At 37.5% G+C, this 13,583-nt stretch overlaps 1 protein-coding gene across 5 annotated transcripts in view; it reads left to right on the top strand.

Annotated features, from left to right (window-relative positions):
• The window catches only part of DCC (DCC netrin 1 receptor), a 1,219,717-nt gene that overhangs the window by 724,053 nt on the left and 482,081 nt on the right, over positions 1–13,583 (top strand). For all 5 annotated transcript variants that reach the window (XM_050767870.1, XM_050767872.1, XM_050767869.1 and 2 more), the window contains exons 6-7: positions 5,460–5,614; positions 8,528–8,648. In XM_050767870.1, coding sequence (XP_050623827.1) covers positions 5,460–5,614; positions 8,528–8,648 — 276 coding nt within the window. The remainder of the gene's footprint in view (positions 1–5,459; positions 5,615–8,527; positions 8,649–13,583) is intronic.

Below are 13,583 nucleotides of genomic sequence, written 5' to 3'. Positions count from 1 at the left end.
GCTGAATTCTACCGGAGGTACAAGGAGGAGCTGGTACCATTCCTTCTGAAACTATTCCAATCAATAGAAAAAGAGGGAATCCTCCCTAACTCATTTTATGAGGCCAACATCATCCTGATACCAAAGCCTGGCAGAGACACAACAAAAAAAGAGAATTTTAGACCAATATCCCTGATGAACATCGATGCAAAAATCCTCAATAAAATACTGGCAAACCAGATCCAGCAGCACATCAAAAAGCTTATACACCAAGATCAAGTTGGCTTCATCCCTGGGATGCAAGACTGGTTCAACATACGCAAATCAATAAACGTAATCCAGCATATAAACAGAACCAAAGACAAGAACCACATGATTATCTCAATAGATGCAGAAAAGGCCTTTGACATAATTCAACAGCCCTTCATGCTAAAAACTCTCAATAAATTCGGTATTGATGGAACGTATCTCAAAATCATAAGAGCTATTTATGACAAACCCACAGCCAATATCATACTGAATGGGCAAAAACTAGAGAAATTCCCTTTGAAAACTGGCACAAGACAGGGATGCCCTCTCTCAACACTCCTATTCAACATAGTGTTGCAAGTTCTGGCTAGGGCAATCAGGCAAGAGAAAGAAATCAAGGGTATTCAATTAGGAAAAGAAGAAGTCAAATTGTCCCTCTTTGCAGATGACATGATTGTATATTTAGAAAACTCCATTGTCTCAGCCCAAAATCTCCTTAAGCTGGTAAGCAACTTCAGCAAAGTCTCAGGATAAAAAATTAATGTGCAAAAATCACAAGCATTCTTATATACCAGTAACAGACAAACAGAGAGCCAAATCATGAATGAACTTCCATTCACAATTGTTTCAAAGAGAATAAAATACCTAGGAATCCATCTTACAAGGGATGCAAAGGACCTCTTCAAGGAGAACTACAAACCACTGCTCAATGAAATAAAAGAGGACATAAACAAATGGAAGAACATATCATGCTCATGGATAGGAGGAATCAATATCATGAAAATTGCCATACTGCCCAAGGTAATTTATAGATTCAATGCCATCCCCAATCAAGCTACCAATGAGTTTCTTCACAGAATTGGAAAAAACTGCTTTAAAGTTCATATGGAACCAAAAAAGAGCCCGCATCTCCAAGACAATCCTAAGTCAAAAGAACAAAGCTGGAGGCATCACGCTACCTGACTTCAAACTATACTACAAGGCTACAGTAACCAAAACAGCATGGTACTGGTACCAAAACAGAGATATAGACCAATGGAACAGAACAGAGTCCTCAGAAATAATACCACACATCTACAGCCATCTGATCTTTGACAAACCTGAGAGAAACAAGAAATGGGGAAAGGATTCCCTATTTAATAAATGGTGCTGGTAAAATTGGCTCGCCATAAGTAGAAAGCTGAAACTGGATCCTTTCCTTACTCCTTATACGAAAATTAATTCAAGATGGATTAGAGACTTAAATGTTAGACCTAATACCATAAAAACCCTAGAAGAATACCTAGGTAATACCATTCAGGACATAGGCATGGGCAAGGACTTCATGTCTAAAACACCAAAAGCAACGGCAACAAAACGAAATTGACAAATGGGATGTAATTAAACTAAAGAGCTTCTGCACAGCAAAAGAAACTACCATCAGAGTGAACAGGCAACCTACAGAATGGGAGAAAATTTTTGCAATCTATTCATCAGACAAAGGGCTAATATCCAGAACCTACAAAGAACTCAAAACAAATTTACAAGAAAAAAACAACCCCATCAAAAAGTGGGCAAAGGATATGAACAGACATTTCTCAAAAGAAGAGATTCATACAGCCAACAGACACATGAAAAATGCTCATCATCACTGGCCATCAGAGAAATGCAAATCAAAACCACACTGAGATACCATCTCACACCAGTTAGAATGGCGATCATTAAAAAGTCAGGAAACAACAGGTGCTGGAGAGGATGTGGAGAAATGGGAACACTTTTACACTGTTGGTGGGATTGTAAACTAGTTCAACCATTATGGAAAGCAGTATGATGATTCCTCAAGGATCTAGAACTAGAAATACCATGTGACCCAGCCATCCCATTACTGGGTATATAACCAAAGTATTAAAAATCATTCTGCTATAAAGACACATGTACACGCATGTTTATTGCAGCACTATTCACAATAGCAAAGACCTGGAATCAACCCAAATGTCCATCAGTGACTTAGACTCATTTCTGATTCACAATATTGCTATTTGATACTTCAACTCCCCATTTAAGTGAGAAAAGTTATTTTTTCCCTTGAGTGCTGTCTGATATACTGTGAAATTTTAGAGAATCTGAATAGAAATAAAGATATCAAGATAGCCAGAGAAGACAAGGTGTCCAGTGTAATGCTGGAAACCTAAGAAATATCAGAAAATTACAAAATGCAGATTAGAACTCATATACACATTTGTAATCAGGAAATAATTGTTGAGGCATCCCTGTGGCACTTAACAGTATTACAACTATAATTATATGGTTAAATCAGATTATTTTCCCCTTGGTTTATCAGAAATCACTCTATTTTATTAATATAAGAGAAGGTTTTAGGGATTCACTATGTGATCAACTTTGCTTTGTTTAGTTCCATTGAGAGAAAATAAACAGGAAAATGAGTCCTAGAAACCCAAGTTGGAGAAACAGTGGATCTGCATGAAACTATTAGAAAACAGCAATCACTTAAACTCAATCATTTGTTCTTTGAGAAATTCTATTATGTAAAGCACACTATTTTTGACATTGAGATTATAGAAAACTACTCTAATTGGAGAATCAGGAAATAACAAAATTGAAAAAAAAGCAAGAGGCTACACACACACACACACACATATAAACAGACATACCATATATATTTATGTATTTATATATACTTATATGCAATAATTATGTTTGCTACCAGTGATGTGCTCTAATATATTTTTGCATTTATTTATTTATCATGCAATTATGCACTGTTATTTACAAACATTAACTGTCATTATTCTGAATTCTTCAAGTTATAGATGAGGATAGTAACAGGCACTTGTAGTTAGAGAAGGACTTGAGATTTAAACCCAGCCCAATCTGGCTCCATTATTTGGGCTCTTGCAACTTCTCTTTTTTTTCTTCAGTATAAATTTGGTGTTCTCTTCTCTCCCTTTCTATTCTCCCTCTGTAGTCCTAATCCTTTCTATCCTACTCTCTCTCTCTCTCTCTGTGTATACATATACATAAATGTATATATTTAAATTTTAGTCTCAACCCAGTCAATTAATTTCAAATTCTAATGGATGTGACCCAAATTTTGAAAAACTCTAATGTAGGCATAATGATTTCAGAAACACTAAGGATGGATAGATACAGGTAGATTTTATGGCACCAGGAAAGAAGAACTTAAAGGGGGAGGAGGGTTAGAAACGTGTTTTTATTTAATGACTCTAATTGCTTATCACAATTATCTCTGATACTTTAGAAATACTATTGCATTATCCTTCTACCAGAATTTTCAAGTGGCAAAAGAGACAATTATAGCCAATCAGTTTAGTACATAAGCAGGGAATCAGACTGTCTGCCTTCACAATTTACAAGATGTATAATTTTGGGAAACTTATTTTAACACCTTGTACTTCAATCTCTCCATTAGTAAAATGGAACTAATAGAACCTGCTTCAGGTAGTGGGAGTGAGAATAATCAGTATAAAGGGCTTAGGCTAATAAATTGTGCATTGTCAGCTCTCACTAAATGTTGGGCATTGGGTAGTAAATGAACCCTTGACCAAAGTCTTTGGAAAAACAGGTAGCAGAATGAACTGTTCCATATATTCAACTAATATACCTGCTCAGAGGTATTCAAGTATTATTTCTGATATCTTTTGGTTTATTGTCAGTGAATTTGGCTAAGGAATCAAAAAAGCCTAATACTAAAAATATCATCAATAATTAATAAATAATTTTAGCCAAGTTGTTTAGTGCTAGAGGTCCAAATATTATTTAGTTACTAATCAGGGAAATAAGGAGAGAGAGATCATTTAGTAGGAAAAATCAGGACTTAAATCCTGGGAGTTTTCACCAGGCAATGACCATCAAAGATTGAACGTTAACTTTGATGTCAGGAGAAAGTTTGCTGATGGCTGTTAGAAAGAGCAAAATACAACAGCTACTTAAGCAAAAAATTATCACTCATCACTCATTGAGCATGACAAAAATGACATGAGATTAGAACTCATACACATTTGTATATGAGTCTACCTTTGATAATGGCTACTAAAAATACGTATCCATTTTCTATGTGAAACAAGATCATGGGTGCTACTTCACTGTGAATTTAATCTGGCTTCTCAGTCAATATGAATATTTAAATCTGAGGTCGCTCTAAGTTTCCCCATGGAAGAGAATAAACATTACTTTTCTTTTTTTTTTTTTTTTTTTGAGACGGAGTCTCACGCTGTCGCCCAGGCTGGAGTGCAGTGGCGCGATCTCGGCTCACTGCAAGCTCCGCCTCCAGGGTTCCCGCCATTCTCCTGCCTCAGCCTCCTGAGTAGCTGGGACTACAGGCGCCCGCCACCGCGCCCGGCTAATTTTTTGTATTTTTAGTAGAGACGGGGTTTCACTGTGGTCTCGATCTCCTGACCTTGTGATCCGCCCGCCTCGGCCTCCCAAAGTGCTGGGATTACAGGCTTGAGCCACCGCGCCCGGCCTACTTTTCAAAATTTCTTTCTCCTAGGCAAAGTTTTGAGGGACTAAGATTTAGCGATTCATTAGTAAAGATGTGTTATATTTGTAATTTTCATTCAATTGCAAATTTCCATCATAGAGTAACTAGTGTTATGATAATTAAGAAATGGAATTAAATTAGTATACCACATACCATGCTGAGAAAAGAATAATACAGTATAGTTAATACACTACAATAGGTAATTGCTAAGAAAATGAGAATGTGGCCACAGTAAAGATGATATAGGCTTTGTGTAGTTCCCTATTACTATAGCCAGTTTCAACAGAAAATGAGTCCATCACATTAACTCAATCCTAATGAAACTAGAATTACAGGACAACTCAGCTTTCTCATCTTATACTCTGGGTTGTCTCAGTTCTACCAACTTCCCTTTCTTTACTTCATCAGAATAGTTTCCAAAGACTTATGTACTTTTCAGCATGTAAGTCAATTGGATACATAACACATGGGTGTTCAGAATGTTTATTATGTATGTTTTTTTTTTTTTTTTTTTTCTCAAATAGTGTTTCCTTTTTTCTTTCCTTGTGGCATTTGGGGGAACAAAAGACTTGTTTTATAATAGTTCCTGTATAATAAGCTAAAGGCTTAGGGAATTATTTGAATTACAAATATTTTCTATCCCAGAGCAGTGTTTTAAACTCAGTGAAGACCTCAGCAGCATGCAAGTTCACATCCCCACCCACTCACTTTTTTTTTTCTGTCTTTGCAGTTCCGCCATGGTTTTTAAATCATCCTTCCAACCTCTATGCCTATGAAAGCATGGATATTGAGTTTGAATGTACAGTCTCTGGAAAGCCTGTGCCCACTGTGAATTGGATGAAGAATGGAGATGTGGTCATTCCTAGTGATTATTTTCAGATAGTGGTAATTATTTTGTTTCATATTTGTTTTTTAATCCCATTCATTGTTTTCTATTTTTTTTCACTTGTTTTTATTTCCTGAAAAAAAAAATGGTTCCTGTTGGAGATATTTTGTGATGTAAGAAAATTATTCAAATAAAGCAAATTATTTTCTAGACATAAGAATTTTTGAACTGAAAAAGAGTGATCAAAGAGTTCAGCCCCCTGGTTTTACAGACAAGACTTTAAAACATACAAACAAACAAAAATAAATGAAATACAGAGAGCCTAAGAATTTCCGAGTAGCTTCACAGTTTCACTGCTGGTTTATCAAAGAGAGTTTAGAATCTAGTTCTAGATTTAAGCCAAGAATCCCTTACTTCTTTGACTTTTACCCATTTTAATACAGTTTTATAAGATATGTTACTTATGATTATGGAAGTCTTCACTTGGTAAGACAGACAGCTTTTGTCTTCCTACCCTGCCTCATAGGACCAGCTTATCCTACATGAACAGTTGAGAAGGGCAGTGGTGATGTGGTGATAAGGACAGTGGGTGCTGGTGGCATTGGTGGCTGCAGTGATAGAGAGGCCGTGAAGAACCACAGTACACATTGCTTTGTAATTGTGAATACTGGAATGAATTGAAGCTAAGAGGAATAACTTTTATAGTTTCCTATAAGGTTGAGTTCATTTTCTATCCCTATTGTGGGAGATAATATGGATAGTGGTACTGTATTCACTGAGTTGTTGCCCTGGTACACAGTGAGTGCTCAATAACTTCCATTATTGTAGATTTTGCTGTTACTGGCTGAATGCTTGTCTCATTTTCAAACGCTCTATGAAAACTCACTTATAGGTATATGTTAGCACTGGAGGTTCTGACTAGGTATATGAATATATGAGAATGATAAAAAGTTCTTTTCAAATAGCAAAGAAATTGCAGCTTCCCAGCACTTTGGGAGGCTGAGGCAAGCGGATGATGAGGTCAGGAGATCGAGACCATCCTGGCTAACACGGTGAAACCCTGTCTCTACTAAAAATACAAAAAAAATTAGCTGGGCGTGGTGGCAGGCGCCTGTAGTCCCACCTACTTGGGAGGCTGAGGCAGGAGAATGGCGTGAACCCAGGAGGCAGAGCTTGCAGTGAGCCGAGATCTCGCCACTGCACTCCAGCCTGGGTGACAGAGTGAGACTCCGTCTCAAAAAAATTAATTAATTAATTAGTTAATTAATTAAATATAAAAAATAAAAGAACTTGCAGCTAAAGAAGAGGGTTTTAGGTCTACTTATGTTTGAGATGCAGACATGACACTTTCAAAGAGTTTGAGATGCAGACATGACACTTTCAAAGAGCTGTAATCTAAGCCAGATCTCCCGGGCAGAATGAGATTAGAGCATAGTCATCCTATGAGTCCAGACACAAGCTTTCTCCATCATATTGCAATGGACTTTGTTGCAAAGTGCCTCTTCCACAATCAGTCGACTTTCAGAAACTTTCATAGTATCTGTGTGCATGCATGTTGGCCTATTATAAAGGTTCTTAAGGAATAAATCCATAAAGTACATTTTATCACTTTTATCACCACTTATTATTTTTTACTTTTAGTTGCATTTGTTTAATTGGTTAGAAATAGAGTAAGAAAGATAAAATTTTAACTTTTAAATACCAGAGTGATCCATTATTTCCTTTAAAGGCGATGCTATTTCCACTACCGCTGAATTAAAAATGATCTGCCAATGGGCACCTTAAAAAGTGTTGTATATGCCTAAGAGATATGCTACTTACACTTAAAGGACATTTTTCAGTGCCCTTAAGAACACATTGTAAAAGGCAACATTTATTTTTTTCTACATTTTGAATATAATCTTTCTCCCAGCATGACTCATTACAGTCAACCTATTTAAATTCTTCTTTTATAGGTGAAAGAAAATGTAAGGTATTGCTCTATTTGCATTACATTGTGCTTAAAAATATTTCCTCAACAGCTCCAGAAATTTGAAAGCCATTGTCTGTCACACACATAACACTGAGCACACATAGTAAGTTATATGAAAATTCTTAATTAGAAGTTAGCCAGCTTTATCAAAGAATTTTACATCAGCTAGGAATTGACTACAAGACACTAAAAACAATTAAGAATTCCCCATGAGGTAATATTTATCTCTTAATGACTTCAGGGGAGCTAATTTAACACGTTTCACTTACTTAACTAATTCTTACACTAATATTGAAGATAAACTGAGTTAGTATAATTAAATGCTATCTCTGGATCATTTTATCATCCATCCTTGAAAAATATGATGGCTCAGTTTCTAAATAAAAGGAGTTAATGTCGCTGTATTTAATCTATAAAGGAGAAACATTTCAGCCATACAACAAGAACCACATGGGTATAAAATATCCACCATATTCCCCTCTCCAAACCCCAAAAGGGTATATGTCAAAGCCATTACAATTTTTAAAGAATTTTTAGACATTTTTCTGGGCAAACACTTCCAGAAAATATCCAACTTTGATTTGTTCTCTATTTATAGCCTTCTTTTTTTTCCTCAGCAGCTACTAAACCTGAACTTCCTTCAATAACAAATAAAAGAGTGAGATTTCTTTTCATGCTAATCTTTGTTTCTTCTATACCTAAAAAAGACTTGTCTGTTGGCTGCTCATTTAGGTATTGAGGATGATGCGTATTTTTGTCAGCATATTTTTTTAATGTAGCTCTTGGTTAAACTGATGCCTGTGAATTCAGAAAAGAAAACTGGGAATGTGTGACGTTACCCAGGTGGCATAGGGCATGTCTGCAAAGCTGAGACACCTCAGGGCCTCTCCTCTTGTTTCTTCTGTGGTGTTTTATTAAACTTTGGTCTCATCTAAGTTCATTTTGTCACCTTGAGTTTTTTGCTTTCTAAAATATTTCACCTGCTTTTTCTTTTCCCTAGGGAGGAAGCAACTTACGGATACTTGGGGTGGTGAAGTCAGACGAAGGCTTTTATCAATGTGTGGCTGAAAATGAGGCTGGAAATGCCCAGACCAGTGCACAGCTCATTGTTCCTAAGCCTGGTAAGACGATGGGAAATTTGCTTTGGTACCTGGAATGAAAATTATGCATAGTCTGTTTATAAAATCCATATTGTTTTCCCTACCCCTCAAAGGCAATATGGCAATATGAAATTATTTAATTAATTAAGGTGTATACTTGTGTATTGATGACATATTCCTTGTAGAAAATCATGTGCATATGTATATGTGTATATATTTATGTATATTTATAAAATATATATATATTTTATATATATACATATATATAAAATCTCCAATGAGATACAGTCATCATGAATAATAGGCTCTGGTTTTCAAGGCAATAACCACTAAATCATTACCTTCTCCCTCTTTTATGGTCTGCCTTTCTTCCCAGCATTCCATTTAAATATAAAAGATATAATATATACCTTGCATATATGTTATGTGTATATTTTAGTTATATATGTGAATATATACATACACACATCTATAAATACATATACATAAGGGCTATACATGTTTTCTTATATGTAATCTTGAATCAATGATTATTATGTAATCTTGAATCAATGGAAGTTGGCAGAAAAATAGATATAAACACTTGAAAGTAAGGCCCTCTTTCTCTTATCTTCTTTTAATTAGTGTATTAGTCTGTTCTCGTACTGCTGTAGAGAAATATCTGATACTGGGTAATTTATAAAGAGAAGAGGTTTAATTGGCTCATGGTTCTGCAGGCTGTATAGGAAGCATGATGCTGGCCATCTGCTGGGCTTCTGGGGAGGCCTCAGGAAACTTTAGATCAAGGCAGAAGGTGAAGGGGAAGCAAGCGCATCTTATGTGGCTGGTGCAGGAGAAAGGTGTGTGGGGGGGAAGTGTTACATACTTTTAAGCAACCAGATCTCATGAGAACTCAGTCACTATCAGGAGAACAGTACCAGCAGGAAAATCTGCCCCTGTGATCTAATTACCCCCTCATCAGGCCCCACCTCCAACACTGGGGATTACAATTTGACATGAGATTTCGGTGGGGACACAGATTCAGACCATATCAGGTAGATCTTGAAAAATTACACTTTTTAATTATAATTATAAAAAGTGTCATTTTGTTTTATAATCCTTTGGAAGTTTAATATAGTGCTGAATTATAGAATTCTAGAATAATTCTGGGCACAGTGGCTCATGCCTATAATTCCAGCTCTTTGGGATGCCAAGGGGTGAGGATGGCCTGAGACCAGGAATTTGAGACCAATATGGACAACATGGCAAGACTTTGTACTGAAAATTAAAAATAAATAAATAAATAAAACCTAGCTGGGCATGGTGGCAGCCACCTGTAGCCCAGCTACTTGGGAGGCTGAAGGAGGACAATCGTTTGAGCCCAGGGTGTTGAAGCTGTAGTGAGCTATGATCACACTACTGCACTACAACCTGGGCAACAGAGCAAGACTCTGTCTCCAAAAACAAAACAAAACAAAAACTAGAATAAACTGATATTAGACCCATTATGTAATAGCTCTAAAACAACACAATTTCTTGGGAGGAGAGACAAAAATAAAAGCAAGAGAACCATCCTGCTGCTCTGAAATGATTAACACTAAAGAAGGTTAACACAGGGACAAGACAGTTGTTTATGCACATCCAAATACTTCCAAATATTAATATCTCCCATAAAAATTATCTGTCATGTTACATATATTTCAACTCTTTTGGACCAATTTCCTTCCTTTTGACATGGCTCACTTTTGTGTTAATCTTTTCCTGAAGTAAGTTTAATAGAAAGTAGGAAAAACATATAAGACATAGTCTTTCTTTGGCTTTTATCATTTAAAAAAATATGCCTATGAAGTCTTTATATTTTATGCACCCCAGCCAGTTATCTGAAGATTCATAGCAATGCTCACAAGGATGACTTTCTCCTTTTCCCTTGATTGAAATAAAAATAAAAGAACTATAGAGCAACAATGCCAAATGAGTAAAGAAGCCAAAGGAACTATGTAGGAATTAAAAGGGGGCAATTAACTCTTGCTCGAGATACGAGTTTCTCTGATGGACTTCTTTTCCCTCCATCTGATGTGCTTACATGTCAGTGTAGCTTCATTTGTGTGACTAAGTATATTATTTTCTGCTGAACTAGTAATGGATGAGTAGGAGAAAAGGAACCTTTAAAATCAGGGTCTCTAATGTGAGTCACACTTTAAAAACTGTACCATATTGTTAGTAACAAAAGTATGGACGCCTTTAAGCTGATACTGGCTGCTACACAAGTCACAGAACAAGAGAATTGTAGATAAGTTGGATTTTTCAGCTAAGGCCACAAAGCTGAGGACAGTGTGATATATGTGATTTCATATTTCTAAAGGAGGTGTAAGATGTATCCTCCTAGCACTTGGCACTGACCAAAGAAGCCCAGTGAGCATCCCTGCAACTACTCACAGGGAGGGAGCATTCTTTGAAGTGCTAGAATTCATAGGATGAGAGGTTGTCATGGTATTTTCTCTCCTGTACAAGCCAAGTTATACAGACTCCAAGAAAACCTTTTAGACAGAGTGTGTGTGTGTGTTGCTGGGGGCTAATTGCAAAAATGGGAAATGGGTAACTTTATTCTGCTGTTTCATGGTCTATACAAACCTGCCCCCAATGTCTGAGGAAGCTGAGAGACCAAAGAAAAAGGCTGACAAATTCAGTTTCTTAGAAATATTTAATAAGACTTATGAACAGGAGCCATATTTGTGTCTCTGGCAGTGCTGAGACAACGTGGTGGATCCCCATGCCACTAGCCCCCAGACCCAGGGCTTATATACCATAGGGGAGAGGTGGCTTAGAAGGGAAGTGTGAGATGATGGAAGTACAGTTACACCAAAGTTTTCTGACCTAATGGCAGGATTTATGGTAAGTACCTGCTGTTACACAAGGAACAATAGATAAACAGGAAATCTTATAGGCTTCCCAGAAGAGGGGTTAATCAGAAGCCAACAAACATGGTGGATTAGCTTCCAAGATGGAGTTGCTTTAGCCTCTACACTGGCTGGAAACCACCTGGAGCTGTCCACAATGCAGGGAAGAGAAAGGAGAGGACAACATTGGGAAGGAGCTCTATTTCCACCCTTGAGAAGAACAAGGGCGTCAGTTCTACTTGAAGAAGGCAAGGCTGCAGGTTTCTTGAAAGGACTTTGCCCAAGAGGTCCTGTCTGCTGAGGCTGTCCCAACCAAGACACTAGGGTGATGCTGCCTGGATGGAGCTGAGCTAGGAGGGTGGTGCAGGTCAGCCAGAGAGTGCTTTGCCAACTCCAGCAGGGGTCCAGTGACTGCATTTCTAAGGTGGGAATTTTCTTAAGAACTCACAGAACTGCTCCACAAAAAAAAGAAGCATGCAGAAACCTTCCATGAGTGTGGACTTTTGAAAGAGCAAGCTGAGAAAAACAGTCTTTGTCTCTTTATTCCAAATCATCCTCCCCTCTCTGACCCTGAGGAAGCCCTACATAGAAGGCAGAAGCGAACTGAGAGACTGAAACACAGATGATAGGCAGTCCTACTGCCCCCTTCCCTATTTACAATCTATGCCTGCTTGGAGAGATGGAAAGAAATTTTAAACTATTAGGTGAATGTTTTGATTTAGATCTCACTGAGGTGTTTGTGTGTTGTGGGGTGGGGGGTTCTGTTTGTTTTGTTTTCGAATACCTGAAGATAAAGCTTTTTAAAAAAATTTATTTATTATTTATTTGTTTGTTCGTTTATTTATTTATTTATTTATTTATTTATTTATTTATTGAGGCAGAGTCTCACTCTGTGGCCCAGGCTGGAGTGCAATGGCACAATACCAGCTCACTGCAACCTTGGCCTCCCAGGTTCAAGTGATTCTCCTCTCTCAGCCTCCCGAGTAGCTGGGATTACAGGTTCCCACCATCAAGCCCAGCTATTTTTTTTTTTTTTTTTCAATAGAGACAGCATTTCACCAGGTTAGCCAGGCTAGTCTCGAACTCCTGACCTCAGGCGGTCCACCTGCCTCGGCCTCCCAAAGTGCTGGGATTACAGGCATGAGCCGCCACGCCCGGCCAATAAGGCTTTTTAAATACTTACCTCACCCCAGGACCAGAGGATGGACCCAAGTTACAATCAGGGTTGGGAGGACAGAGCTGACAGTGTGTGTTTGAAGATGGATTACAGCAGAAAAATAGAAAGCTATTTCCTTCTAATTTCCAGTAGTTCAGCTTATTCAATCAACCTGTTATAGATGTTCAATTTCACTTATAACAGGAACTCTACAGGAGGCCTTTAATTCATGGTATCTTGCATTCCACTTGGGCCTGATTTGTTTAGGTCTATGTGACCATAAAGTGTCAAGGCTCCCTTCAGCAGAAATGGCATTTAACTCCTCACTAGAGCCCAGGAAAATCTCGATAATTCATTTATTTTCCATCTAGATGGTAGAGTGTTGTCAGTGGCTTCTACACTTTTGGTCGTTGTTTATTGTATTTGGCATTGGATTCAAAAGAAAGTAAAAGAAAATGAAGATAAAAATCTGAAAGTGTGATAGGACACCGTTGTGACTGTCTTACATTTCCCTCTTACACATGATGAATTGCTTTTTCCTGGCTATTTAATCAGGTCTTCAAAGAATGCCACTCCAATTCCTCAGAGATGCAGCACAGGCCGTGTGCACAGATGGGAGAGAGACCAGCTATAAATATAAATTAAGCAATGAGGCTGACCATGGTGGGAAGAACATAGCCCTCTCTGTTTAAGTTTCGACAATAAATGGTCACCATATATTTTGAAGTACATTGTGGGCCTGCATTACCCAGCTGTTCAGCTTTAGCCTGTCCACAGGCTTGTGGCTGAGTGTTACTCTTGGCAGCCATAACAATCTGCTTCTCACTGAAGTACAGACAATGACCTATTTGAGCCAGTGTCTGTAGTTGTTGGATATTTACATAAGCCTAATGAAGTTTCAACATAGTCTTTTATATATAGTTA

This window comes from Macaca thibetana, chromosome 18 (genome assembly GCF_024542745.1).
Source record: "Macaca thibetana thibetana isolate TM-01 chromosome 18, ASM2454274v1, whole genome shotgun sequence".
In the NCBI taxonomy this organism is placed as follows: Eukaryota; Metazoa; Chordata; class Mammalia; order Primates; family Cercopithecidae; genus Macaca; species Macaca thibetana.
Note: the sequence above shows the minus strand (reverse complement) of the source record. Positions and strands in the feature narration are given on the sequence as shown.